At 53.5% G+C, this 24,539-nt stretch overlaps 1 protein-coding gene across 5 annotated transcripts; it reads left to right on the top strand.

The window, feature by feature from the left end:
* Window positions 1-1,405: 1,405 nt before the first annotated feature.
* Window positions 1,406-23,697, top strand: UPK2 (uroplakin 2). Of its 5 annotated transcripts, none has more exons than XM_019468963.2 (9): window positions 1,406-2,890; window positions 7,899-8,020; window positions 18,185-18,242; window positions 20,367-20,483; window positions 20,749-21,563; window positions 22,010-22,141; window positions 22,331-22,469; window positions 22,749-22,819; window positions 23,188-23,697. In XM_019468963.2, the coding sequence occupies exons 5-9, from the start codon at window positions 21,488-21,490 to the stop codon at window positions 23,322-23,324; spliced, it is 555 nt and encodes a 184-aa protein (XP_019324508.2). In that variant the 5' UTR covers window positions 1,406-2,890; window positions 7,899-8,020; window positions 18,185-18,242; window positions 20,367-20,483; window positions 20,749-21,487; the 3' UTR covers window positions 23,325-23,697. The 5 variants fall into 5 exon arrangements, with proteins under 5 accessions (XP_019324508.2, XP_053756393.1, XP_053756391.1 ...); XM_053900418.1 differs by lacking the exon at window positions 1,406-2,890 and adding an exon at window positions 6,339-7,435; XM_053900416.1 differs by lacking the exon at window positions 1,406-2,890 and having other exon boundaries at window positions 6,339-8,020.
* The last annotated feature ends 842 nt before the right edge of the window (window positions 23,698-24,539 follow it).

Genomic DNA, 24,539 nt, shown 5'->3' with positions numbered 1-24,539 from the left:
GGGGGCCGGGAGGGGGCTTCTACCCTTCTCTCCTCCCCATTCCTGAGGACTGGGCACGAGACGCCCCAACACCATCCCAGGCAACAGAGAGATTTGACAAACCTACCCTCCAATCTACAATGATTGGAAGGAGTGGGAGTTGCCTGGACTTCCGCAACCCCCAACACACACACACACACACACACACACACACACACACACACACACACAAATACTGGGTCCCCTTTTCACTGTACCCACCCACATTCATTATGCACTGAGCATCTCTTTATTCATCTTTCTTTCCTAGTAGATCATGAGGTCCTTGAGGACATAGACTGAGTTTTTTCATCTCAGTCCTTAGCCCAAAGTGAATGCTAAGAAAATGTTTGTGGAAGTAAAATCTTTGTCTTCGCAAAAGAACTCTCTCCTAATCTCAAGGTGCTCCACGCGTGGGCGCGCGTGCACACACACACACACACACACACACGACTCTATAGGAGGATAGATGCAATGAAAAAGAAATTGTAAAGCCCTTTTAAAAAGCATTTCACCAATGTGATTTCGGTGTTTACCACAAGCCCGTGAGAAAGATGTTATGGCCCCATTATATCGGTGAGGAAACTGAGACTTGCATTTGTTAAGGACCTCCTCAGGTTTATACGGCTAGAACGTGGGAAGCCCAGGAGTGGAATTCAGGTCTCCTTATCCCAGGACACTTTCCCTGTATCCCACTGCTCCCACCTAAAATTAATACCAACAAGTAACAAGCATGGGCTGCTTCAGAAAGAAGACCAGCAAACCTGTTTGCTCCCGATATTCAGTTCCACTGCCCTCTCTCCTCCCCTTCGAATAGATGGTCCCCAGATCGCCTTACAGACCGCCCTCTCTCCTGACTACCTCTCCTTACATCTATGCCACTCAACTGAGTGCTTACTTAACGTTTTGTTTCTCCTGTATATATGTTTGGTTGCCCCAAAAGATTGAGGGCCCAGACCATGCTTTCTATGCCTCTACATTCCCCACAGCACTCAAATGCTGGGCTCATAGTAGGGCTTTTGTAAACACTTATTTGGTGGGTTGATAGTGCCAGCAGCTGGGGCCTGGGCAAGGTCTGAGGAGGCACAGGTGGAGATGAGGGACAAACCCTCAAAAACAGATAACCCCTGTGTGAGCCTCACATCGGTTTACAAATCATTTTCATGCACATTATCTCTAGATCATGTTTTGATCCAATCAACAAAACTTCCCCAAGTGCCTACTAACTGCTGTGCCAAACACCAAGCTGGGTCAGGAGTTGAATCATCACAACCTCATGAGGTAGGTATTCCCACTTAAAGGAAAAGAAGACTGAAGCCCAGAGAAACTGAGCTCAGGTTTGAAAGATCCTAGAGCCTAGGCAGTAGGCTAATTTCCTCTCCTCTCTCCAGGGTCCTGTGGATATACGTGAGCCACCAAGGCAAAAGGGCCATTTCTCAAACAGTGTGCTGGTTAGAAGGCAGGGCCCACCCCATTTGTGTGGATCAGTCTCCTCTTACATACATGACAAACCACATGGGCTTGTTATGATCCGTTTGGCACAATGCCCGGTTCACAGGAGGTCCAGAAAACTGTTCGCAGGAGTGAGAGCTGTGTTGTAAGAGGTCTGTTAAATGTGGTACACAGTAAGTTCAAGCGTATTCGGCATGTCCTGTGGAGCAGCCATGTAGAGCGCTCCCCTGGGTGGGGCTGTGACTCATGGCCCCAGCGTAGGTTCCAGGTCGGGATGCGGAGCTGAGCTCCGAGCAGCCACGAGTTCTGGGTGGAACCCTGGAGCGAGCGAGGAGAGGAGAGGGGCCGGCGGCCCACTGCCGGAATCGAGCGGCTCCCTCTACTGGCGAACTCGGGGAATCACCAGGGGTTTCCGTGTATCTGTGTGTCACCGTGTCACGAGGAGTGTCACAGGTGTGTCAGCGAGTGTCGGTGGAAGTGCCAGCACGGGTAGAGGTGAGTGAAGGTGCCTGCTCATGGAGCAGTGTGGGTGCGACAGTGCCATGCGGGCCCGTCTCTGCAACCACAGAATGTACACACACAACCGTATCATGGAATACAATTTACTTTGGGGCTGGAGGCGGAGGGGGAGTGAGGAGGGCGGCTCTAGGGCTGCATGTTATCAGAGATTACTTCGTGAAGTGATTAGGACGAAAGTCGGTTCCAGCTGAGACTCCTCACCAACCCCATACCGATGGGAGGAATTCAGGACTGAAGAACAGTTCTTGGGAAGGCACTCTATCCCCTAAAGGAACTGACGACCCAAGAAAGGGTTAACGTTGAGCCCTACAGTGGCTTCAATCATTGGCTCAGAGCACTGTCAATCAGAGTTCTGGGGCGGGGTTCTCGGGCCGCCTGCGGACTGCCCAGGGCCCCTCGCTTGCCCCTAGACCCCCACATCATTTTACTTCTGGGCTGCGCCCACACCCCTATCTTGGTGGAGACACCTTCCTGGGCCTGGAGGAAGAGCAGATCCGGGCATCCTGGCTTCCCCACTCACTCCAGCTGCCTGGCTTCCTGATAGATGGTGATTATTATATAATAGACCTGCTGGACAGAACCGTGCCAGCGCTCGGAACACTTTGCCCCCTCCTCGAAGCGTGCCCCAAGGTCTGGCACCAGCCGCACCAGAGCCCGCCGCCCAGCTCTGCCGGCTCCCCCAGCACCACCTCCATCCCCGGGCGGGAGACCCCTGGGCCACCTTCCCCGGTGGACCTGGGGCCACGTCTTGGGATGGGGCGGGCGCCAGGCTGGGAGTCGGGCGGGCGCCCAGCAGGTCTCAGTGTCGGCCTGCAGAGTTTGGCTTTACCAGCGCCTCGCCGGGATTGTGGGACCCACCTGGCCCCTCGAACCTGAACTTGGAACTTGGGAGCCAAAAGAGGTGGGGATAGGGGGCGCGGGGGCCAGGGTGGAAAGGGAAAGAAGTTTGGGAAAGGTGCGGGGGCAGGAAAAAGGAGCCTGGGTGAGGGGGCCGGCAGGGGCAGTGGGGGAGGGACTCTTATCCTGACAGGGCTCCCGCCTTCCCCGACTGGAGGGTTTGGAAAAACTGAGCAGGCAGCCAAGGCTTGGCTGGAAATCCTGCAGCCCACCCTCCTGGGGACACAAAGCTGGAGGGCGGAGGCAGGGCGGGGGAAGAGAGCACGACCCCGGGGAGGGCAGGGCCTCTTTTGGGGCTGGGGGCCCAGGGGCCAGGTCCCTGGGGAGGGGGTTCCTGGCGCTGTCTCCCTGCAGTCTGTTTCCCCCTTCTCCTCCACTCCCCCTCTCCTCGCCCCCCCTCCTCCCCCTCCCCGGCTCCAGTCTTGCAGATTGCGGGCAGACTTAACTCCTTGAGTGCCAGCCTGGTGGACTCCGAGGTGGTGACTCTGGGAGGGAGGGAGGGAGGGAGGAGACTCCGGACCCCACTCCCACCACTGTTTAACACCTTGTGGCCCGGAACGCAGTCTCGGGATCTGGGCTGGTCAGAGCCCTGGAAGGTTGCCTGGTACTCGAGGAGAGATACACAAAACCCGGCACCCGAGAGCTGCGTAATCTGGCCCATTCTGCTGCCAAATCTTAACCGTCTACACTCCCGCCACCCCAGTCCTCTGTGTCTCTCCCTCCACTCTTCGGCTACCCTCCCCCCACTACCCGACCCACCAGTCGTTACAAAGGTCCCCGACCGACAGAAGGCTCGTGAGAACCCGGAAGTCTGGGTTCTGTGGCTGCCCCAGCATTCTCTGTATCCTCTGTGAGGCCCAGCGCGGGTGACCACAACCCGTACCTCTTGTGCCTCCAGGGGGCTCCTTCACCTTTCTGCGGAGGTAGCTGCCCAACTGAGGCAGGGAATGGTAGCCTCCGCCAGCCCCGGCTGGAACAAGGGCCTGAGTACCTGGAAACCCTGACTTCACCTCCACCCTAGCCCCTTTCTCGGGCAACACCCCCTCCGCCATCAGATTGGCCTTCCAGTTCGGCTCTGAATGACTCTGCCCGAGCAAAGTAAACCAGGCCAGGCAGGAAGGGGTTAACGGAGCTAGCCGACTCCGAGTGAGAGCCAGGTGAGGCACCGCCCATCTTGGCCCTCAGGTGTGTGTGGGTGGGGACGTGGAGGGACACCGACCTAGGGGCCGCTTTTTTGCCCCCTGGTGGCTAGATCTGGCCTAGCAGTGGCAGGCGGAAGCTGCGCGCCGCTCCGGTGGGGATGGGTGGAAAGATTTTGCAGACAGTTAGAGGACTCCTCCCGCGCCAAGAACACTTCCGGAGGGAAAGAGAATCCTCTGGGAGAGCTCGTGGAAGCAGGGAACTCCCACAGGCCCTGCCATGTCCCCCTCACTCAGCGGGCTGCCTCAGCCACTTCCAGATCTTTGCCCTGGGGGACTCCACTCGCGGGTTTCAGGTGCCCAGGGACCTGGAAGAGGGAGGAGGGAGTGAAGACATAGGCTCTGTCTCAACCTAATAGAGGAGGTCAGTCGCGGGGCGCTGCTCCTCACCTTCTTTTTCTTCTTGTGCCCCCAGCCTCCCCAGAACTCCCATTCCCTCTGGACCCCAGCATCAAATTCAAACCTGTAGTCAGGCTTCGGAGCTCCTACCAGCTACCCTGGCACACCTCAGCTACCCTCCCCTCCAGCCAAGCGGCCCTCGGGGTTTCTCCTCATAAAAGAATCCCTCTTGAGGGGTTCTAGGTGCTCACAACCGCTTCCCCTTATCCCCCTCAGGGCTTGAGACCCTTCCTCCCCTCCACCCCAAGCCCTTCCAGGTTACTGAAGGCCTTGTTCTTGCGGGCTTCCTTCCTTCCTTCTTTTTTTGTGTTCCTTTCAATTGGCTCACTTCCCTCCCTCTCCCCATTTCCCATTATCCTCTAAGACTTTCTCTTTCTTTCTTTCTTTCTTTCTTTCTTTCTTTCTTTCTTTCTTTCTTAGTTTATTTGTTTTGGAGAGAGAGAGACAGAAAGTGCATGCATGGAAGGGGCAGGAGGGGCAGAGAGAGAAAGAGAGAATCCCAAGCAGGCCCCGAGCTCACTGCCAGAGCCCAACTCGTGACCTGAGCCGAAATGAAGAGTCAGGCCGACTGAGCCACCTGGGCGCCCCAAGAATTCCTTTTTATATAGGCACTTCATGCACACAGGGACCCTGACTGACTCAACATTTCCCTTTTCCTCCTGGAATCCTTCTCTGGCCAACCCATGGACTTATTCATTCAAAAACCATTTTTCAGGACCTACTATGCACTGGGCACTGGATGAGACGATGCGTCTATGTTGGGGAACAAGACAGATGTGTCACCCTCAGAGCCTGCAGTCTAGGTGGGGATGGGTAAGTGAACAAATGATCTCAGTTCATTGTCATGAAGCCTTGGGGAGCATCTCAGAGAGACACCTATCTTGGACTTGGGAGTCTGGAAAGTTTCCGGCTTGGGAGCAACATCTGAGCTGAGACTTACTCTAGCCTAAGGTGTGGTTCCGCCCAGGTGAACAGTACATCTCACTGGAGGCCTAAAGATAGAACAAGATTCCAACAAGGGACCTCACCAGATGTTATTGGGGGGGGGGGGGATCTCTAAGGCTGCACTCCCAAACAACCCATTCCTTTTTTAAGATTTTATTTTTTTGGGCGCCTGGGTGGCTCAGTCAGTTGAGCTTCCTACTTCGGCTCAGGTCACGATCTCACCGTCTATGAGTTCGAGCCCCGCGCCGGGCTCTATGCTGACAGCTCAGAGCCTGGAGCCTGCTTCGGATTCTGTGTCTCCCTCTCTCTCTCTAACCCTCCCCCACGCATGCTGTCTCTCTCTGTCTCAAAAATAAAATAAAACATTTAAAAAAAATTTTTTAAAAAGATTTTATTTTTTATTTTTCTGACTTTTTTTGAGATTTTATCTTTTAAGAGCCCACAACCCCAAGATCAAGAGTCGCACGCTCTACCGACCGAGCCAGCCAGCTGTCCCCCAAACAACCTATTTCTAATAAATTTTCCAAGTCCCAAAAGAAAGAGGACTAACCTGAGAATCTAGAGTATGTGACCTTGGCCTAGTCACACCCAGTCTCTGGGCCTTAGTTTTTTCAAATGGAAATCAAGAGGGTTGGAGTTTATCTTCAGGCTCTTTATCAGGAAGATAGCAATTAAATAGAGGGCTTGGTTAGTTAAGAGAGAAATACTCACTTAGCTCTGGTGGGCTTGGGGAGGGATAGCAGCTTTCAGAAGCCCAGGAGAGGCTACCACAAGCAGGGGCCCAGAGAAAGCCACCTCCTACCCCTCACCGTACACGTTGACTGGCAGGTTTTTTTTTTCCTTCAATGTTTATTTAAATTTTTTTATGACAACGTTTATTCATTTTTGAGAGACAGACCGCGACAGGGGAGGGGCAGAGAGAGAGAGAGGGAGACACAGAATCCCTAGCAGGCTCCAGGCTCTGAGCTGTCAGCACAGAGCCGGACGTGGGGCTCGAACTCACAAACTTGGAGATTGTGACCTGAGCTGAAATCGGACATTTAATCGACTGAGCCACCCAGACACACCCTATTTATTTTATTTTTGAGAGAGCGAGGAGAGAGAATCCCAAGCACGCTCCACGCTATCAGCACAGAGTCCCACATGGGGCTCGAACTCACAAACCTGTGAGATCACGACCTGAGCCGAAAACAAGAGCTGGCCACTTAAACGACTGAGCCACCCAGGAGCCCCATCGCCTGGCAATTCTGAGTGCTGGGAACATTTAATTTCTGCCATCAACTGAAGGCAAGAGCCCTTCTAAGACGGTGCTGGGAGGAGCGAGCAGGGGGGCAGGGAGCACACATAGGATACATTTAGTTGCCGCATTAATTTGCTCTCAAGTGTAGCACTCCAGAGCTTTTGTTTTTAATAGAATGTTCGCAAGTAAGGAAACTGAGGCCCAGAGTGGTGAAAGGACTTGCCCCACACCACGTGGCTGGTGAGCAACGGCTAGAAGCGATGCCCAGGCCTCCTGATTCCCAGTCCAGACCCTTTCCACCACACCACTGTAGCATTTGCTTCCAACTTTCCATTGGACTTCTTCCTGTGTCTGGCTCATTTCCCTGGGAGGCCACGAGATCTGGGAAGGCAGGCTTGGCCTTCTTATCTGGACATCCCCCAGAGCCTGGTGTGGAGCTCTGAACACAGGGAGGGGTGCCCAGATGCCCCAGGCACCCCCATCCCCCCTTTTCTGTCTCATCATGAGTCTCTTTACAGGCACGGAACTCTCTGGCCCAAGGGGAAAATGGCACCCCTGGACTGTGGACAACCCCCTGAACGAGGCATATCCTCAGTCCCAGCAGGGCCTAACGCCTGCTCTGTGACTTCCAGAAACCGCTCTGTGATGGACTTCCTGGGGCCTTATTTTCTCCATCTGTCAAGACCCACAGCCCCTTCTAATTGCTAGGGTACTTGGAACTTGAAGTCCCAGATGAGGAAATGTTTTTACAAGACGTAACTCTGAGGTAAGGGAAGAAGCTTCACGATCCAGTCTGTTTCGCAGAATCCCGCAGCCTCGGGACCCCGTCTGCTCCATCTGCTGGGACTAGGGTCCCGCCTCACGGGGTGCCCACACCCTCGCACTGTGCTGGACCCCGCGGAAGTTGCGGGATACGAAACCTGAATCTATTCTGCGACCCCCGCCAACTAATTTCCCACAACCGAAAATAATTTCACCAAGGAATCCCAATTTTCACTTGTATCTCTTGGGGCTGCTCCGGTTTATTACCTACAACGCCGCTTGTTAAAATTCCCTTCCCCCTTTTCTGCTACACCTTGCAGCAGCTACCTGTCTCTCTGCCTCTCTCTGTCCTCTGGAGTCAACAGAGCTTTTCTGCCTCTCTTTGCCCCGCTCTCTTCTCCTTAGCGTATGGACAGGCTTAGCCTGTCAGGCTTCATTATTTTCCGTTTCTTTCACCCGTTACCCAGATTCTAACACACAAGGAAGCTGCTTGGTTCCTGCCTCCCGTTTCTCCCCGGCTATCCCTCCAGTTCTCTGTATCACAAAAGCCCTGGAACTGAGTGGGCCTAGACAAGATTTCCAACAACAGGTGAGGGATAAAATTATCTTGGGGTGGGGGCAGGGAGAGGGGAGGCAGAGGGAGGCCGAGAACAGTCAATGATGGATAAGTTTTGATCCTCTAACAGGCACCTGCCCTCAAGGAGCTTATGAGGTGGAGACAGTTAAAACACAATAAACGTTGCTAAATAATTGAAAGATGTGGACCTGATGTGATCAGCGCGGCATCCTCGGGGAGACCTGTGGAGAAAGAGGAGATTGACCTCAGGTCCAGGGGAGGGCAAGGGCTTAGTAAGGGGCACAGAAAGAAGAAAAGCAATGGAATCACAGATCTTGGTGGGAAGGGGCCTCAACAAAGAACAGCTACCTAGTTCGGGTTCTTTCTGATGCTCAGCTAACAGCCCTGGCAAGCAGGGGATCAGTCACCGTCTTCCTGAACACCTCCAGCCGTGGGAAACTTACTGTCTCCCAAGGAAGCCAGTTCCATTTATGAACATTTGTGGGTTTTTTTTTTTTTAAGTTTATTTCTTTATTTTGAGAGAGAGAGAGAGAGAGAGGGAGCTTGCGCACCAATGGGGGAGGGGCAGGGAGAAAGAGAGAATCCCAAGCAGCCTTCATGCTGTCAGCACTGAGCCCGATGCGACGCTTGATCTCATGAACCATGTGATCATGACCTGAGCCGAAGTGATGAGTCAGACATTCACTTAACCGACTGAGCCACCGAGGTGACCCTGGTTTTTGTTTTTAGTTAAAGTTATTTCATGTATTTAAGTCTAGGCCCAACATGGGGCTTGAACTTACAACCCCGAGATCAAGAGTATATGCTCTACTGACTGAGCCAGCCAGGCAGCCCCAGGAATGAGCATTTGTTTTTCCTTCCTTTGAGCTGAACTCTCTCCCAGTGGTCTTTACTTATTAGTCCGCACACGCTACCTCCTTGGGTCACAAAATGTAAGACTAGTTCTTCCTCCTCATGATAACCCTTCACTTATTTGAGCTTCAATGACTCCTGACTCTTCTCCTCCTACCCAACCTAAATATTCCCAGTTCAATAAACCCTCACTCCCACGATAACACCTGGCCAACTTAGAGTCAAGCAAGGCTGTCAATCCTCTCCTTTATTCCAAATACCGTATCTCTATTAATCCGACCTAAAATTGAATTTACTTTTGGCAACCGTATCATGCTGATGACTCAGACTGAACTTACTAAACCCCTCATTTCTGTGATTCTGTTTCACCCGAACTGCTTCTTTTTCTTTTTTCTTTTCTTTTTCTTTTTTTTTTTTCTCACGTGAACTGCTTCTAAGCCTCACCATTGTACAATGCTGAGGTCTTACACGGACCTTTGATCATTTCATCTTGTTAAGTTGGCCTGACATTCTACGTATGGAGATGATTGGGGGATCCTTATCTTGTCCTTCAAAGTGTTTACTATCCTTCCAGGGCTATATGTGTGAAATGTGCTACTACGTTTTCATATCAGATAATGATAAAAATATTTAACGGGACAGAGATGAAGACAAAACTCTAAATGACACAGTTGTCCTCCTGGTTGATACCGGTCTGTGTCACACTGAGAAGATGATACATGGTTTTGTAGGTGGGATGGGGTCAGATGGTAATGAGCCTCCAACATGTAAAGAAAGAATAAGAAAATAGATTCAGAAGGTTTTTGAGCACAAGAGTCTTATGGAAACAGGTTGATATAGGGGCGCCTGGGTGGCTCAGTCGGTTGAGCGTCCGACTTCAGCTCAGGTCACGATCTCGCGGTCCGTGGGTTCGAGCCCCGCGTCGGGCTCTGGGCTGATGGCTCAGAGCCTGGAGCCTGCTTCCGATTCTGTGTCTCCCTCTCTCTCTGCCCCTCCCCCGTTCATGCTCTGTCTCTGTCTCAAAAATAAATAAACGTTAAAAAAAAAAAAAAAAAGAAACAGGTTGATATAGCAAAAAATAAAAGAAAACACCAACTTTGGAACTCTGCACATCTGAAGTTGAATCTCAGCTCGGTCGCTTTCTCGCTGTAGAACTTTGAGCAAATTAACCACTCAGAACATCAATTTCTTCTCTTGTAGTATGGGATAATGCCTCCTCGACTGTGGAGATTAAGTGAGATGATATATATGAAAAGCCTCATACATAAAAGGCTCTCAATAAACTAAGAAGAAAAAGCAGGAGAAGGAAGGAGGAGAGAAGAAAGTCGTGTTTAGAACAGGCTTAGTTTCGTGGGCGGGGGGGGGGGGGGGGGGTGGGGAGGCGGGTAGGGGTGGCAAATTTATGATAGGCCCAAGGAAAAAATCCCAGTGTAAAATGAGCCTCTGGTGAGGCCCAGATTGACTGGATGCTTGGTCTAGGGCAATATACACGAAATGGCGGAGCGCTGGAAGTGGATGTGGGTGACATTTCAAAAGGAGAAGTGATTCACCTTGGATTCTGGCTACGGGTGTGGAGAATGACAGAGAGGAGACACGGGAGCACAAACAGAGGAAATGGATTAGGGAAGAAGGGTTCAGGGGCGTCTGGGTGGCTCCAAGTGTCCGACTTTGGCTCAGGTCATGATCTCACGGCTCGTGAGCTCGAGCCCCGCATGGGGCTCTGTGCTGACAGCTCAGAGCCTGGAGCCTGCTTCGGATTCTGCGTCTCCCTCTGTCTCTGCCCCTCCCCGGCTCATGTTCCGTCTGTCTCTCAAAAATAAACATTAGGGGGGCGCCTGGGTGGCTCAGTCGGTTAAGCGGCCGACTTCGGCTCAGGTCATGATCTCGCGGTCCGTGAGTTCAAGCCCCACGTCAGGCTCTGTGCTGACAGCTCAGAGCCTGAAGCCTGCTTCGGATTCTGTGTCTCCCTCTCTCTGACCCTCCCCCGTTCATGCTCTGTCTCTCTCTGTCTCAAAAATAAATAAACGTTAAAAAAATTAAAAAAAAAAAACAAAAACATTAGGGGCGCCTGGGTGGCTCAGTCGGTTAAGCGTCCGACTTCGGCTCAGGTCACGATCTCACAGTCTGTGAGTTCGAGCCCCTCGTCGGGCTCTGGGCTGACGGCTCAGAGCCTGGAGCCTGCTTCCGATTCTGTGTCTCCCTCTCTCTCTGCCCCTCCCCCATTCATGCTCTGTCTCTGTCTCAGTCTCAAAAATAAATAAAAACGTTAAAAAAAATTAAAAAATAAATAAATAAACATTAAAAAATTTAAAAAAAAATAGAAGCGTTCGTGTTTAGAGTGGTGAAAGTTGGCAGGATAGTAGGACATCCCAGGGGGTATGACCAACGAGCGGGTGGAGAGATTTAAGGGGAACTGTGTGCAGAAGAAGTCAGAGGGAAGGTTAGGTGTTTCGGAAGCACCCTGGTAGCTGTAGCCATTGGGTCAGGTCTCTGAGGGTGAGGTGGGAAGGTGGGAATCGAACGGACAACGGTAGCCTGCAGGATACCCCAGGGCCACGCTGATTTCCCTCCCCCCCCCCCCACCTGTCAGAGCTGAACCGGAAAAACTCGACCTTACATTCACCTTTGCATCATGGGCCTCAGTCCAGGGCCTGCTGGGACCCGAACCCTGTCCCTCCAGGCCTCTCTGCTTCTCGGCCCTGATATCAGGACGGGAGTTCTTATCTGGTCAACAGACTCTAGCTTGTTGCTACAATCGTGGGCTGGAAAAGGGAGAGAGGGGAGGGGACCTGTAGAGCGAGATTTGGACGGAAGCGGGTGGGGACAAATGGAGAGCGAGTGAGAAACACACAAGCTGGGAGAGGCAGGGCAAGGTGGGCACCACGAGTAGGTAGAAATGCGGGCTGATGGAGGAGAAAAAGAGAGACCGAAGGAGGGGGCAGAAAAAAAGATTTGCCGAGAAACTGATGAAGTGCAACTGAGAAAACTGTTGCCATGGTGACGGGTCCAGAGGAGGGAGTAGGAATATCAATCGGATTATGAGTTGGGGGAACGGGGAGGGGGTCGCTCAAGACCCAGAGGCAGTGCCCCCCACCCCCGCTGGCCGGCCCCAGCAGCCCTCCCGCAGCGTGAGGACCGCCTTCCTGAGAGGCCTCCCAGAGGCCAGCCCAGGGAGGACCGTGGGGACAGAAGCATGGGAGGGGCCCAGGGCTCTGGCACTTTCTCCCCTCCTCTCCAGCCTGGGCTGGCACAGATCTGTACCCGCCCCCCCACCTCAGCGTGCCTCACTGGCTCTGGGACAGCCTGCTCCACCCACCCTACTTTCTGTCCTCCCCACGTCTTCCTCCTCGGAGCCCCCAAGTGAAGCGCGGGGAGGGGACTTGTGTTAAGAACCTACTGTGTGCCCCGCACGGTGTTGGGCACCTCGCGCCTTGTTTCATCCGGGGCCTCCCCGCAGCCCCGTGGGCTAGGTGCGCCACCCCCACTGGCAGACAGGAAACCCAGACCAAGGTCCCAAGCTGGAAAGTGGCCGCCGCCTAGCTGGCCCATCTGCTCCAAAGCCATTTTCTGCCCTCCGAGCCCCCTGCCTACCCTTCGCGGCCTGCTTTCCGCCCCCTCAGGCCAGGATGGGAGGTGCTGGGGGGAGGACCCGTTCAAGGCTCGAGCTCCATTCCTAGAGACAGAGAATTGGGGACACTTGAGGCAACTGTGCCACAGCCAGCACAGCCTCCAGGCTAAGTGGGAGGCGCAGGGGAGCTCAGAGCTTAGGGCCAGGGGAGTGGGGAGGAAGGGCTGAGGGGGAGAGGGCTGTGGGGCTGAGGGGAAGCTCTGAGGCAGGCGTTTCCGGCAGAGCTGAGGAGAAACTTCCAGCAAGGCCCAGTGGGGAGCACTCAGGCTTGCAGCGTCTGAGCTGGTGAGTGAGTGTGGCTGGGGGCTGGTGTTTGATTGCAGGTCCCTGCAAGTGGAAGTGGCTATGTGGTGGCGGTGGGGGGGGGGGTGCGGGGGGGGGCTGTCTCCCTCCCCCTCCCTCCCCCTCCCTCGGGGCGGCCGTACAAATAACAGTTTTGTAAAGGGCACGGGATCTGATGCGCATATCAAACAGGGCCTGAGGAGATGGGAGAAGGCAGAGTTCAGGGCTGTGACCTTGGGTAGCCGAGCCAAGACTACCCCTCCCTGCCAGAGGGTGGAGTGGGGTTCCAGAGGATTCTGACCCCTTCCCACACGCCTTGCTTTTCCTTCTAGTGGCCACCTTGAAACACCTCCCTGTTCTCTCGGGGGATTGGCTGGAGCCACAGCCTAACCCGGAAGTGGCGGGGGGGGGGGGGGCAGAAATTGGCTGGACCCCAAGAGGGGCTAAAGGTCACAGTTCTGTTGCCCCCCCCCCCACCTGTTCGCTGGGTTTGAGTTCCCAGGTCTCTGCCCCTCACCCCTGTAGGGGGGGATGAGGGGATAGAACCCCTTCCTCTGCAGACGTGACCCAGGGAAGACTGACCCAGACCGACTCACCCCTTCACACTCCACCAATATCCCAGGAAGCCCTCCTGACCTCCTTCCCCTGCCCATGTTAGGTTTCTACAGACAACTAGAAGGGGACCCGGCCTGAGGTAAAAGAACGGGGGAGGGGGTGGAAGGGAGTCCCCCTCCCCCACACTCCAAAGAAGACTCTTCCTACCCTCCTCTTTCACACCTGCCCTCCCGGGGCCATCTGGTGCCTTGGCCCTTCCCTGAACCCCAGACCCAGCTCCACCCAGACAGCCGGTCCTTCAACACCCTCTTGTCCAGCCCCGTTGTCCTCATCCACACACCCTCACTCCCAGACTGAAGCAATCTCCATGACTTCTACTTGCCAAAGCCAAGGAGCACGCTTCGAATCTTTCTGGTGCCCTATGAACCAGTTTGCTGTGGGCCGCGGGTCCTGGAAGCATTCTTCTTTGGGGACCTGGGACACCACTCCCTCCTGGCTCTTTTCTTTTTTCTTCTAGGGAAGCTTCTCAGTCTCTTTGGCAGGCTCCTCTTTGCCTTTGACCCTAGTGGTGTTCCCCAGGCTCCGTCCTTGCTCTTGTCCTCTCACTGGGCCGCGCTCCTCCCCCAGGCTGCAGCTGTCACACCAGGGCCCACAGCCTTCCTGAGCTCCAGACCGGGAATCGCAGATCTCCAGCCCCTCCCGGAAAAACCTCCTTCCACCACCACCTGCACCCCAGCTGGTGAGGGTGCCGCTATCCAGCTGCCCAAGCCACAGCCTGGGAGGCATCCTTCACCCTGCTCCCCACCCCGCCCCATAGCCCTCCCAGCCAAACCATCACCTTAGAATTTTCTCTTCGGTCGTTTCTTGCCCAGAATTGTATCTCCACAGTGTGTCAAGAGACATCTAAAATATCTCCCAACCACTCATCCAACACAATCTCTACAGTACAACGAAAATCATCTTTATAAGATACAAATTTGATCATGACGCTCTCCAGTTTTAATCCTTCAAGGGCTTCTTTGTATCCTTAGGATAAAAATTAAAATTCTTTAAACGGGCTTACAAAGCTCTTCATCTGGTCCTGGCTGCTTCTCCAGTGACTTCCCCAAATTCCACTCTTTTTTTTTTTCTTTTTAATGTTTATTTTTATTTTTGAGACAGAGAAAGAGCATGAACGGGGGAGGGTCAGAGAGAGGGAGACACAGAATCTGAAGCAGGCTCCAGGCTCTGAGCTGTCAGCACAGAGCCCGACGCAGGGCTCGAACTCATGGAGAACTCACGGACTGTGAGGTTGTGACCTGAGCAGAAGTCGGACGCTTAACTGACTGAGTCACCCAGGCGCCCCTCTTTTTTTTTTTTTTTTTTTAAAGTAGGCTTCATGCCCAGCGTGGTGCTCAGCGTGGGGTTTGAACTCACGACGCTGAGATCAAGACCTGAGCTGAGATCAAGAGTCAGACACTTAACTGACTGAGCCACCCAGGTGCCCTCCATCAAATTCCACTTTAAACCTCCAGTCGCTTAATGAGCATTTGCAGCTCTTTCAGCCTAGAACAATCTCCCCTCTCACTCCTTTCTCCCTCCACCTTCACCCTGCTAATGCCTACTCAACTTTCAGATCTTCACTTATTTACTACTTCCTCCAGGAAGCCCTCCAGGACTGCCCAAACCCATGTAAGTTACCCTTTCAGTGAGGCGCCTCTCTGGCAAGTCATTTAATGTCTCTGACCTCAGTTTCCTCATTAATACAATGAGGAGAATAACAGTACCCACCCACAGAGTTTGCTCTGAGGGATTAAGCAAGAAAATATAGGAAGGACTTAGCGCAGTGCCTGACATGTGGTAAACACTCGATAAATAATAGCTGTTAGCGTTACTTTTTGTACTGAAATCCTGCTGCAGTGAAATAGTGGACTCTTCAGTATCTCCCATTATACCATAATTTTCCGGGAGAGCAATCGTACTCACCTCTGAATGCCCGGTACTTAGCACAGTGACTGGTACAAAAGCATGTAAGAAACATTTATTGAATAAATTAATTCATATTCATTCGGGCCACTATTATTTCTTGGGTCGATTCGCTCTCCTTCAGGCCTAAGGAGAGGCTTAATTACCCCGCAGTCAAGCCTCCGCCTTTCCTACAATACTGAAGTTTGCCACTTCCCTGCTGAAACCCTGTCAGAGGCTCCTGACAGTCTGAAAAACACGGTGGGCCAGGCCTTTGCAGGGCGGTTGCCCAGAAGATCTGCTTCTTTAGATCGGCTCCTCCCCTCCCTTCCCTTCCACTGCCATCCCTCCTTGCCAGGCTCTGCCGCGCTGGCTACAGGGAACCCCTCTGCTTTGACAACCCTGCAGCCTCTATCCCTTCAGCCTCAAATACGCTTCGTCCTTGCTCACTAGCAAAACACCACTCCCCTTCTGACACCCTGTCCCAGATGACACCATCTGGGGCACCCCGTGGCAAAGTTGGCCTCAAAGATGTATGTTGTTCAGTTTCACTCACCTTGTTTTACTGATTTGGTCACCTGCCTGGCCCCAGGGGTCCACAGCCCCTGTCCGACCTCACAATGTTGTGATCCATCCAGCTGCAGTGAGGGCCTCGACTTTCTCTCCCCAGCAGCCACCTGGATGGCCGCCACTCTCCCTCCTGTCCCCGTCCACACGCCCATGCTTCATTCGACCTTGACCTCACCCCTCAGTGCCCCGCTTCCTGGCACATCCAGTCACTCCTTTCCGTAACTAGCCCCATCTTGTTCTCCAACCCTTCAGGCTCGCCAATACCCTCAACTTTCCGTGCCTTGAGTCTGGACAACTTGACAGTTGTATCGTTGCTGCACTCAAGCTGTTGTGTAATTTGAAAAACTCCCAAAATGTCAAAGTTAGTGTGATGGTTAATTTTATGTGTCAGCTTGACGGGGCCATGGTGCTCAGATATTTTGTGAAACGTTATTCTGGATGGCTCTGTGAAGATGTTTTTTGGGGCAAGATTAACATTCAAATCAGTGAATTTTGGGGGAAGGCAGATTATCCCATGGTGTGGTGGGCCTCATCCAATCAGTTGAAGGCCCTGAACAAACAAAGACTGACTTCCCCTCTCGCCTGCCCCACACAGAAGGATTTCTGTTGGTAGATCACCTTTGGACTCCAACTGCAACTCTTTCCTGGGTCTCCAGCCTGCCTGCCTCCCCCTTTAGACTGTGGATTTGCCAAGCCTCCACGATCACATGAGCCAATTCCTTAAAATAAACCTCTCTCTATATATACACATCCTGTCGGCTCTGTTTCTCCAGAGAACCCTGACTAATGCAGCCAGTGCCCCTGAAGACCAGTGGTCCCCAAGCTCAGCTGGGCCACAGCCACCAAACAGCCTTCCTCAAGGTCCCTGGTAGCTGTGTCCTCCTCTTCCCACAAATAGCTACTCAAACTCTTTTATGATCTAGCCTCAGAAGTGACCATTGCCCCTGCTGAATTCTATTGGTCACACAGACTAACCCTGCTACAACATGCCAATCCATTACCTCCTGCCGATCCCTTCCCACACTGTTTCCAAAATGCTCTTTCCACAATTAGAACTCCTCAGAGGCTCTCTGTTTCCTTTAGGGTAAAAACCAAGCTCCTTAGTATAGGATCCAGTGCCACTGGTGACCCAGCTGCTGGCGAGGGGTATTGTCCCACTCATCTTTGAAGACCTCTTTCTAGCCAAGGTGTGTTTGTTCACGGTTCCCAGAAAGTGTCAGGATCATTCGCTTCTCTGAGCCTTTTCATATGCTGTTCCCTTTTTGGAATATCCTCTTCCACTTATCTCTCTTTTTTTTTTATTAAAAGTGTTTTTTTTTTAAGTTTATTATTTTTTTTTTACATAGACAGCTCAAGTGGGGAGAGGCAGAGAGAGAGAGAGAGAGAGAGAGAGAATCCCAAGCAGGCTCCGCGCTATCAGCACGGAGCCTGATGTGGGGCTCAAACCCATGAACTGTGAGATCATGACCTGAGCCAAAACCAAGAGTTGGATGCTTCACCGACTGAGCCACCCAGGCGCCCCATCTTCTTCCACTTACTTTAACCAGGCTACCTCCAGTTCATTCTCCAAAACTCAGCAACTTGAGAGCAGGAATGGCTTCTTGTCCTCTCTGTGTCTCACCTATCATGGCAACTACCACTGAGCAGTTGTTTGACAGATGTTTACTGAATGAATACACGAGTGAGCAGGCAGTTCCTGTGTGCCTGGGACCCCGGTGGCATGCTTAGCATACAAGGAACAGCTGGCTCACATCTCCGTCACCTTCCCGTTCACACTACCTTTCCTGCCCAACCATTTCCCCCTGCATCGATGCCAGAATTGGGAAAACAAATTCCTATTTCTTCCTTTTAATTAATTAATTTTAAGTAGGTTCCATACCCAGTGTGGGGCCTGAACTCATGACTCTGAGATCAAGAGTCGCATGCTCTACTGATCAAATTCTGAGCAGCTCTACTGATCAAATTCTATCCCACCTCATTCCCTACTAGCTCTGTGACCTCAGGAAACTCATTTATTGCCTCTGAGCCTCTAGACTTCATCTGCAGTAAGGGTTAAAGGAGAAGATAAGATGAATTACTTAAATTAATATTTATTGAACCAGATATCATGCTAGGCACTCTTAAATAAATTAGCTTGAGTGATGGTCGTATTAGTTCAGTGAGACAGATTTTAGGCCCTTTCTGCAGAAGAGGAAAGTGCAACAGAGTACTCAGGTAGGTAACATGGTCACAAAGCTGGAAGATTTGGGGTAAGTGGTTGTATCATAGGGAGCATTACAAAAAATAAAGGAGCACCCAGGTCTCTTTCAACCCTGAATGACACACAGATTTTCCTTTCCTTCCAGCCTTTTCCTCAGATCTCAAGGATCGAGGCCCTGCCGTTTCCCATCAGACCAATATTTGGTAAGCCCTGCATATTACTTCTCGATCCAAGGTCTCCCCCAGTCTGCTCCCACCGACTGTGACAGTGATGGCCGATATTCCTTCTGCACCTTTATTTTAAAGCATTTTTACACCTGTCATATCCTGCTAGATGATTGAGAAGGAATGAGTCTTCCCATTTTATAGGTGAGAAAACTGAGGTTCAAAACGGTATCACCTATCATCAGGAGGACAATAGTCCCCATCAGAGGCTCACATGCCCACGGAGTCAAGTGGACATGGGTTTTTTTTTTTAATTTTTATTTTTTAATGTTTATTTATTTTTGAGACAGAGACAGAACGTGAGCAGGGGAGGGGCAGAGACAGAGGGAGACACAGAATCCAAAGCAGGCTCCAGGCTCCGAGCTGTCAGCACAGAGCCCGATGCGGGGCTCAAACCCAAGAACCGTGAGATCCTGACCTGAGCTGAAGTCGGACGCTTAACTGATTGAGCCACCCAGGCGCCCCAAGTGGACGTGTTTTTAACTGACTGGCAAGCAGACGAGTGGCATCCAGAGCAAGAACCATCGGTATACCAGACAGAGCTGGGTTCCCACCTGAGATCCCCTGGCTGCAAAACTACTACATTCTAGAAAAGATAAAAAGTACCATAATTCAGAAAGAGTAGGTCTGCTTTAAGAGCTAACCTTTTATTTAGTCCAGGCAGAAGAGAGAGGTTAAGAACTCCCTGAAGGCAGAAACTTATTTTGCCTTTGCGTACCCGGTGCCTAGCACAGTTCTGGTACTTAATAAAATGTTTGTTGACTTGAGTATGGAGCTTGGAAGGAAGGAGGCAGAAGACAAAACTTGCATGAGTTTAGAATCAAGCATCTGAGGGGGAGACAGCCTAGGAGGTGTGGGTCCAAGAGAGAAACTCCAGACATTTGTGGCCCTGGTTCCTTTACTCCAAATCGTGAGGACATCCTCCAGAGGCACAGGGTGCTGTGGCTTTAAATGACTTCCGTGTGTCAATGAATCTGCTCTGCTAAAAGAGTTATCCTCTTGCTCCTGCGCTTGGCCTCCCCCTCCTCGCAGCTCCCCAAACCCTTCTCGGCCGCTGTGATGGGATAATTAGATGCGAGAGCTCAGCACAGATGATGCTCCAGTTGCTTAGCAACTAATGGTTTCCATGGAGACCGCAAAGCACAGCCTCCAGAGCAGCCAGTGAGCAGCTCGGCAGGGCAGGGAGAAGACGCAACTCTCAGTTCCTCCAGAAACCTGGGGAGGGCCGGGTGGGGAAGGGGGGCTGGAGGGAGAAGGGAGGACTTAAAGGCACAGGGCCCTCTTATCCCTTTAAAATCTGGCCAGGGCTCTGCCCTGCCCTACCCCACTCTGCCCCACTCATAATTTCAGAGGGGATGGGGGCTGAGATGTGGACCCAACCACAACGCACCCTGCAAGAAACCCGACGTCTTCTTTCTGCTTCTTGGTTTATGAGTGAAATGGGAAGACATACCTCCCAAGCCTGAGCATAAACATCCTTCCCGGTTAGTGATGGGATTTGAAGAGCGAGTATCAGGAAGATCCCCTCGCTCCTAGAATGCCACCACCTACTTCTTCCCTCTCTCCAAAGTTCTCCTCAACGTGCAAACAGTCCTCTTTCAGTTTGTAGAATGATGGTAGGATCTGATGGAAAAGGAAACAAAAGCCAAGGTGCCAGAAAAACAGAATTCAGTTCTTCACCCCAAGGCAGCCTGTTCTGGGAGACTGGGGAAACACACCTGCCCCTGATCTCCACCAGCGTGTGTGTGTGTGTGTGTACGGGGTGCAATATGGAACATCTGGCAATTCAAAGCGTGGGCCTCTCAGACTAGCATCAATCGATGTTACCTGGAAACTTGTTAGAAATGTGGACTTTCAGGCTTCACCTCAGACCCACTGAATCAGAAACTGCATCTCATCAAGATCCCTGGTGATTCATAGGCACATTCAATGTGGAGAAGCGCTGGTCTGAGACCCTCTGACCCTCTGCTTGGGTCTGTGAGTTCTATCTTTACCCTCACCCCCACCCCCCCACCCCGGGCTCACACTCCAGGCTTTGAACCTACCCTTCTTCCCACCATCGGAGTGAGGACACAGCGCCACCAACCCTTTGCTTCCTTACAGGACCCTGGCCCTTCTCTGGGTCTGGGGAAGACAGAATAGTTCATGGCACAGAGACCTACATCAGCGCTCTCTGTACAGCTCTTGGCCTCTCCCTGTGGACTATCCCGCTTCCCACAGGTGACTTCCTCTCTGAGTCTGTTCCCACATCTGCAAAAAGGAGCCTGTGACATCTGCCGCCCCTTGGCTGTAGGGATAAGTATGTTGGCTCATGTCCACAGTGGGCACTTTCTCCTCGTCTCTCCTTGCTTTCTGCTTATAACTCCCCTTTCACTTCGGTCTAATCCAGCACGGGGCTGGGGGATGCGGTCAGAGGAGTTGTGTCTCTTTTTCACTTTCTCTTACCGGGTCTGTTTCTCCTCTTTATTCTCAATTGTTTCAGCAGTGGTTGCTGAGCCAGGCTGACTGTGCCCACCGCTGCTGGATGGGGTTGGTGGCCACCCCTCCGGTCTCTCTGGAAGTCTTCCCTAGCGTCCCTCTGCCCAGCTCTCCGGAGGAACCTGGAGGCTCGCATACTCCCTGGCACCCACACCCCTCGGCCTCTCCCAGAGCAGCAGTACCTGGGCCTCGGTGGACACCATGAAGAGGAGCCCCTGGGTCTGCTGCCCCCGTCCCCTCCTACCAGCCTCAGTTTCCCTGCCATCCTCGCCCGGCCAAGGCCCTGGCAGAAGCCCCTCGGCGTTGCTTTCCTTTTCTTGCATGCCACGGCAATCTCAGAACTCGCTGCACTCCCGGGAAGACTCCCATACCTGAGGGGGCCAGTCCTCCACAGGCCATGCCCCAGATGCACGCACAGGCAAGAATACTCAGGCCCTAACACGCGGGAGTCCCAGAAGAAGGGGTGATTTCCGCCTCCCACTTTAGTTACTCTGCCCCTCTGCAGTTGACTAAGCCAGCAAGATCCAGCCAGGGCATCCCCACTTCTGACCTGAGAGCCAGCTCCCCATCCTGAAAAACCTGTCTGGGGGCCTGCCCTGAGGCTGTAGGACCCAAAGGGCAGGTTGGACAGGATTCCCCTCCAGCCACTCCCACCCCAAGACAAAATCAGCCACCCCAGGGGCCAGGCCTCACTTGCCTCAGGAAGCCTCAGCCTGCCAGCACCTGTCCCAGCTCCCAGCCCAGCTATGGCATCCCCGCTGCCCTTCCGGACCTTGCCCTTGAACCTGATTCTGCTGACTGTCCTGGCCCTGGGGGCTGCAGGTCTCTGCCTTCTCTGGCGGGGGTGTGGGGAGGGGAGGCACTGGGCCTTCCAGGGCTCCCAAAGCAGAGCTGGCCTGGCCGGTTGGGGGTGGGGAGCTGATGATGGCAGTGACCAGGCATCAGTCACTGAGCCCAGGGGACACTCCTGGTCCTCTTCCAAACCCAGGAGGCAGAGAGATGTGCTGAAGGGCCCAGGGCTAAGGATTGGGGTAAGGTTGACCGCTGCCCCCTACTGACACCCAGGATCTGGCCGCTTGGCGGAGGACCCGGCTTTTGCGTCCCAAGCCTGCCACCTGGTGGTCACACAAGCAAAGGCCTGTGTTCTGCTGGCCGACTGCAGCACGGCAGGGGAGGACTCTGCATCCTTAGAAATGGCCCCCAGGGGTCAGGGCCAGGAAAGGGGATTGCGTGCCCCCACCCCGAGCTCCCTCTTGGCTCCCCAGCAGACTTCAACATCTCAAGCGTTTCTGGTCTGCTGTCCCCGGCGCTGACGGAGAGCCTGCTAGTTGCTTTGCCCCCCTGTCACCTCACAGGGGGCAATGCCACGCTGATGGTCCGGAGAGCCAATGACAGCAAAGGTTTGCTACCCACCTCCCAAAGTGGCCCCCTGATCCCCAGAGACCCCTACCCAGGCCACCACCAGCACGCTTTCTCCCACTCCTGCCTTCCTGTAGACCTTTCTCCTGAGCCATCCATACTCTGCTGCCCCTTCTCTTTGGGCCCTCCAGAAACATGACCCTGACTTCACCCCCCGATTTCCTGTCCAGTGGTGAAATCCAGCTTCATGGTGCCTCCGTGCCGTGGGCGCCGGGAGCTGGTGAGCGTGGTGGACAGCGGGGCTGGCTTCACCGTCACCCGGCTCAGTGCATACCAGGTGACAAACCTCGCGCCAGGAACCAAATACTAGTAGGTACCAGATCCAGGCCTGGGGCACCTGCTGGCGGGGGGGGGGGGGGGGGGCGGGGGGGGGGGTTGATAGGAAGAGAAGCTGAGTCCTAACATTCGGTGGGAGGTGATACGGTCAGCCTGGGGGAGGAAGTGAGGGTGCAGCTGACGGCGTCTAGAAGGGGCCTCTCTTGGAGGAGGGCGCGGCTACGAAGGAGGGTGCCTGGGCTCCGTCTTCTTCCAAGTCCCAGATAATCACTGAGGAGTCTCCACTCTCTCTCTCAAACCCCACTACAAAAGCCTTTCCTACCTAGTGACGAAGGGGGCATCCACTGAGTCCAGTAGGGAGATCCCAATGTCCACGCTTCCTCGTAAGTGACATCAGGGTCCCCCGAACCTCCCCTGGCCCTCCCACCCCATCCCCCGGCTGCCCCTCCCTGTGCCCCCTTAGCTTCTTTGTACCTGTGTCCTCGTACTAAGCCCTTGGCATTTTAAGTGCCTGTTGGCTCGTCTCATAAACTAAAGGTTCTGTGCGTGTAGGGATGGTGCCCGATTAATTTCCGTACCCTCAGTGACCAACATAGGAGCTGCTTCGTAAATGTTTGCGAGACGGATGTGTGGATCAGTTGGCTGGTTGGATGGATAAATGGATGAGGATGGCTGGATGAGACGGAGAGCGTGGGGTCAGGAGAGGGGCTGTTCCTGCCCACGAAGGTCTCCCCGCTCTGTCTTCTGACAGGGAGGAAGATGGAATCCATTGGGCTGGGGATGGCCCGGACGGGGGGCATGGTAGTCATCACGGTGCTGCTCTCCATCGCCATGTTCCTTCTGGTCGTGGGCTTCATTATCGCCCTGGCACTGGGCGCCCGAAGGTGAGGAGGCCCTCACCAGGCAGCAGGCCGCCAGAGGGTCCGCGACGCTATCCGTTTCCCCAGCCCCCGGCTTTGCCCTCTGTGCCTGCCTCCTTTCCTGAAAACGCCGCCTGCTCCCAGACCTCAACCTGGAGGCTTTGGCTCTTTCAGTGCCTTCACCTCCCCTCCCTGCCCCCTCTCACTGGAGCCCTTTCCTCCCTCTGCCCCTCCCCTTGTCCCCAGCGCCTCACCTTCTCCCCACACTTCCTGTCCTCCCCTCACCCCCACTCTTGTCAGCATTGGCGCTCCTTCCACTTCACCTCTTTAATCTCCCCCTCCCTCAGCAGTTCACCCCTCCCGCAGTGATGGAAGTCTCCAGAATAAAGTCTGCTGCCGCCTCGGCTGTGTGTTTCCCTTTCATGTGCTCCGCCTGTGTGGAACCGAATCCCCGAATCCCCCCGTTAGGCTCCCAGTCCGCCCTCCTTGCCCCCCTAGAACAACCTAGTTGCTCCTCTCAGGAGGCAGGAAGGGGGGGGGGGCGGGATTAGATGCCAGGAGTCAAGAGTCCTCAGAGCCCACGTGGGCTGTGGGTTTGGCCCCCTCCACAGCAGGCCACCCAACCAGGGCGCGGTGCACTGTGTGGGTGAGTCTAGAGGCTGAGGGTGTGTGGTGTTGTGGAGCAAAGGGAAGTGTTGGGGCAAGGAGTGTGGGCTCCGACTGGGGAGAGCCAGAGAGGGCTACCAGGCTGAGACCCCAGACAGGGTGCTGGGCGGTGGGAGAAATGGAGAATTTTCTAGAGGGGACCTAGAAGGAGGGCAGAGAAATGGAAGAAGCCTGGGTGCAGGAGGACAACAGTGGTACAGTCTGGTAACCTGAGGGAAAAGTAACTGGGAACTGAGGGAAAAGAGTAGGAGTGTTCTCCTTTCCAATACACAACTCTTGTAAGGATCAGTGATCTTTGCATTGATCTTAGGGGAAATACCAGAATCTTTAAGGCGACCTTCAAGACCAGCCCTGGTCTCTCCCCTAACTGCCCCTCAGTTCTCACCGTGTTCCCTCCAATATCCTGTGTTCCCTCTTGCCTCAGGGCCTTTGCACCGACTATTCCACATGCCTGACTTGCCTTTATGACTCCCCCCATCCCCACTCCATTCTTTTTTTTTTTAATTTTTAAAAAAATTTTTTTTTTCAACGTTTTTTTTTTTTTATTTATTTTTGGGACAGAGAGAGACAGAGCATG

Source organism: Panthera pardus, unplaced genomic scaffold, assembly GCF_024362965.1.
Source record: "Panthera pardus isolate Hobbes unplaced genomic scaffold, ASM2436296v1 HiC_scaffold_12, whole genome shotgun sequence".
In the NCBI taxonomy this organism is placed as follows: Eukaryota; Metazoa; Chordata; class Mammalia; order Carnivora; family Felidae; genus Panthera; species Panthera pardus.
Note: the sequence above shows the minus strand (reverse complement) of the source record. Positions and strands in the feature narration are given on the sequence as shown.

Coding starts and splice junctions, on each gene's coding strand:
- UPK2 (XM_019468963.2), top strand. CDS start 21,488: ATGGCATCCCCGCTGCCCTTCCGGACCTTGCCCTTGAACCTGATTCTG. Junction 22,142..22,330: donor GAGAGCCAATGACAGCAAAG/GTTTGCTACCCA, acceptor TTTCCTGTCCAG/TGGTGAAATCCAGCTTCATG. Junction 22,470..22,748: donor GCGCCAGGAACCAAATACTA/GTAGGTACCAGA, acceptor CCACTACAAAAG/CCTTTCCTACCTAGTGACGA.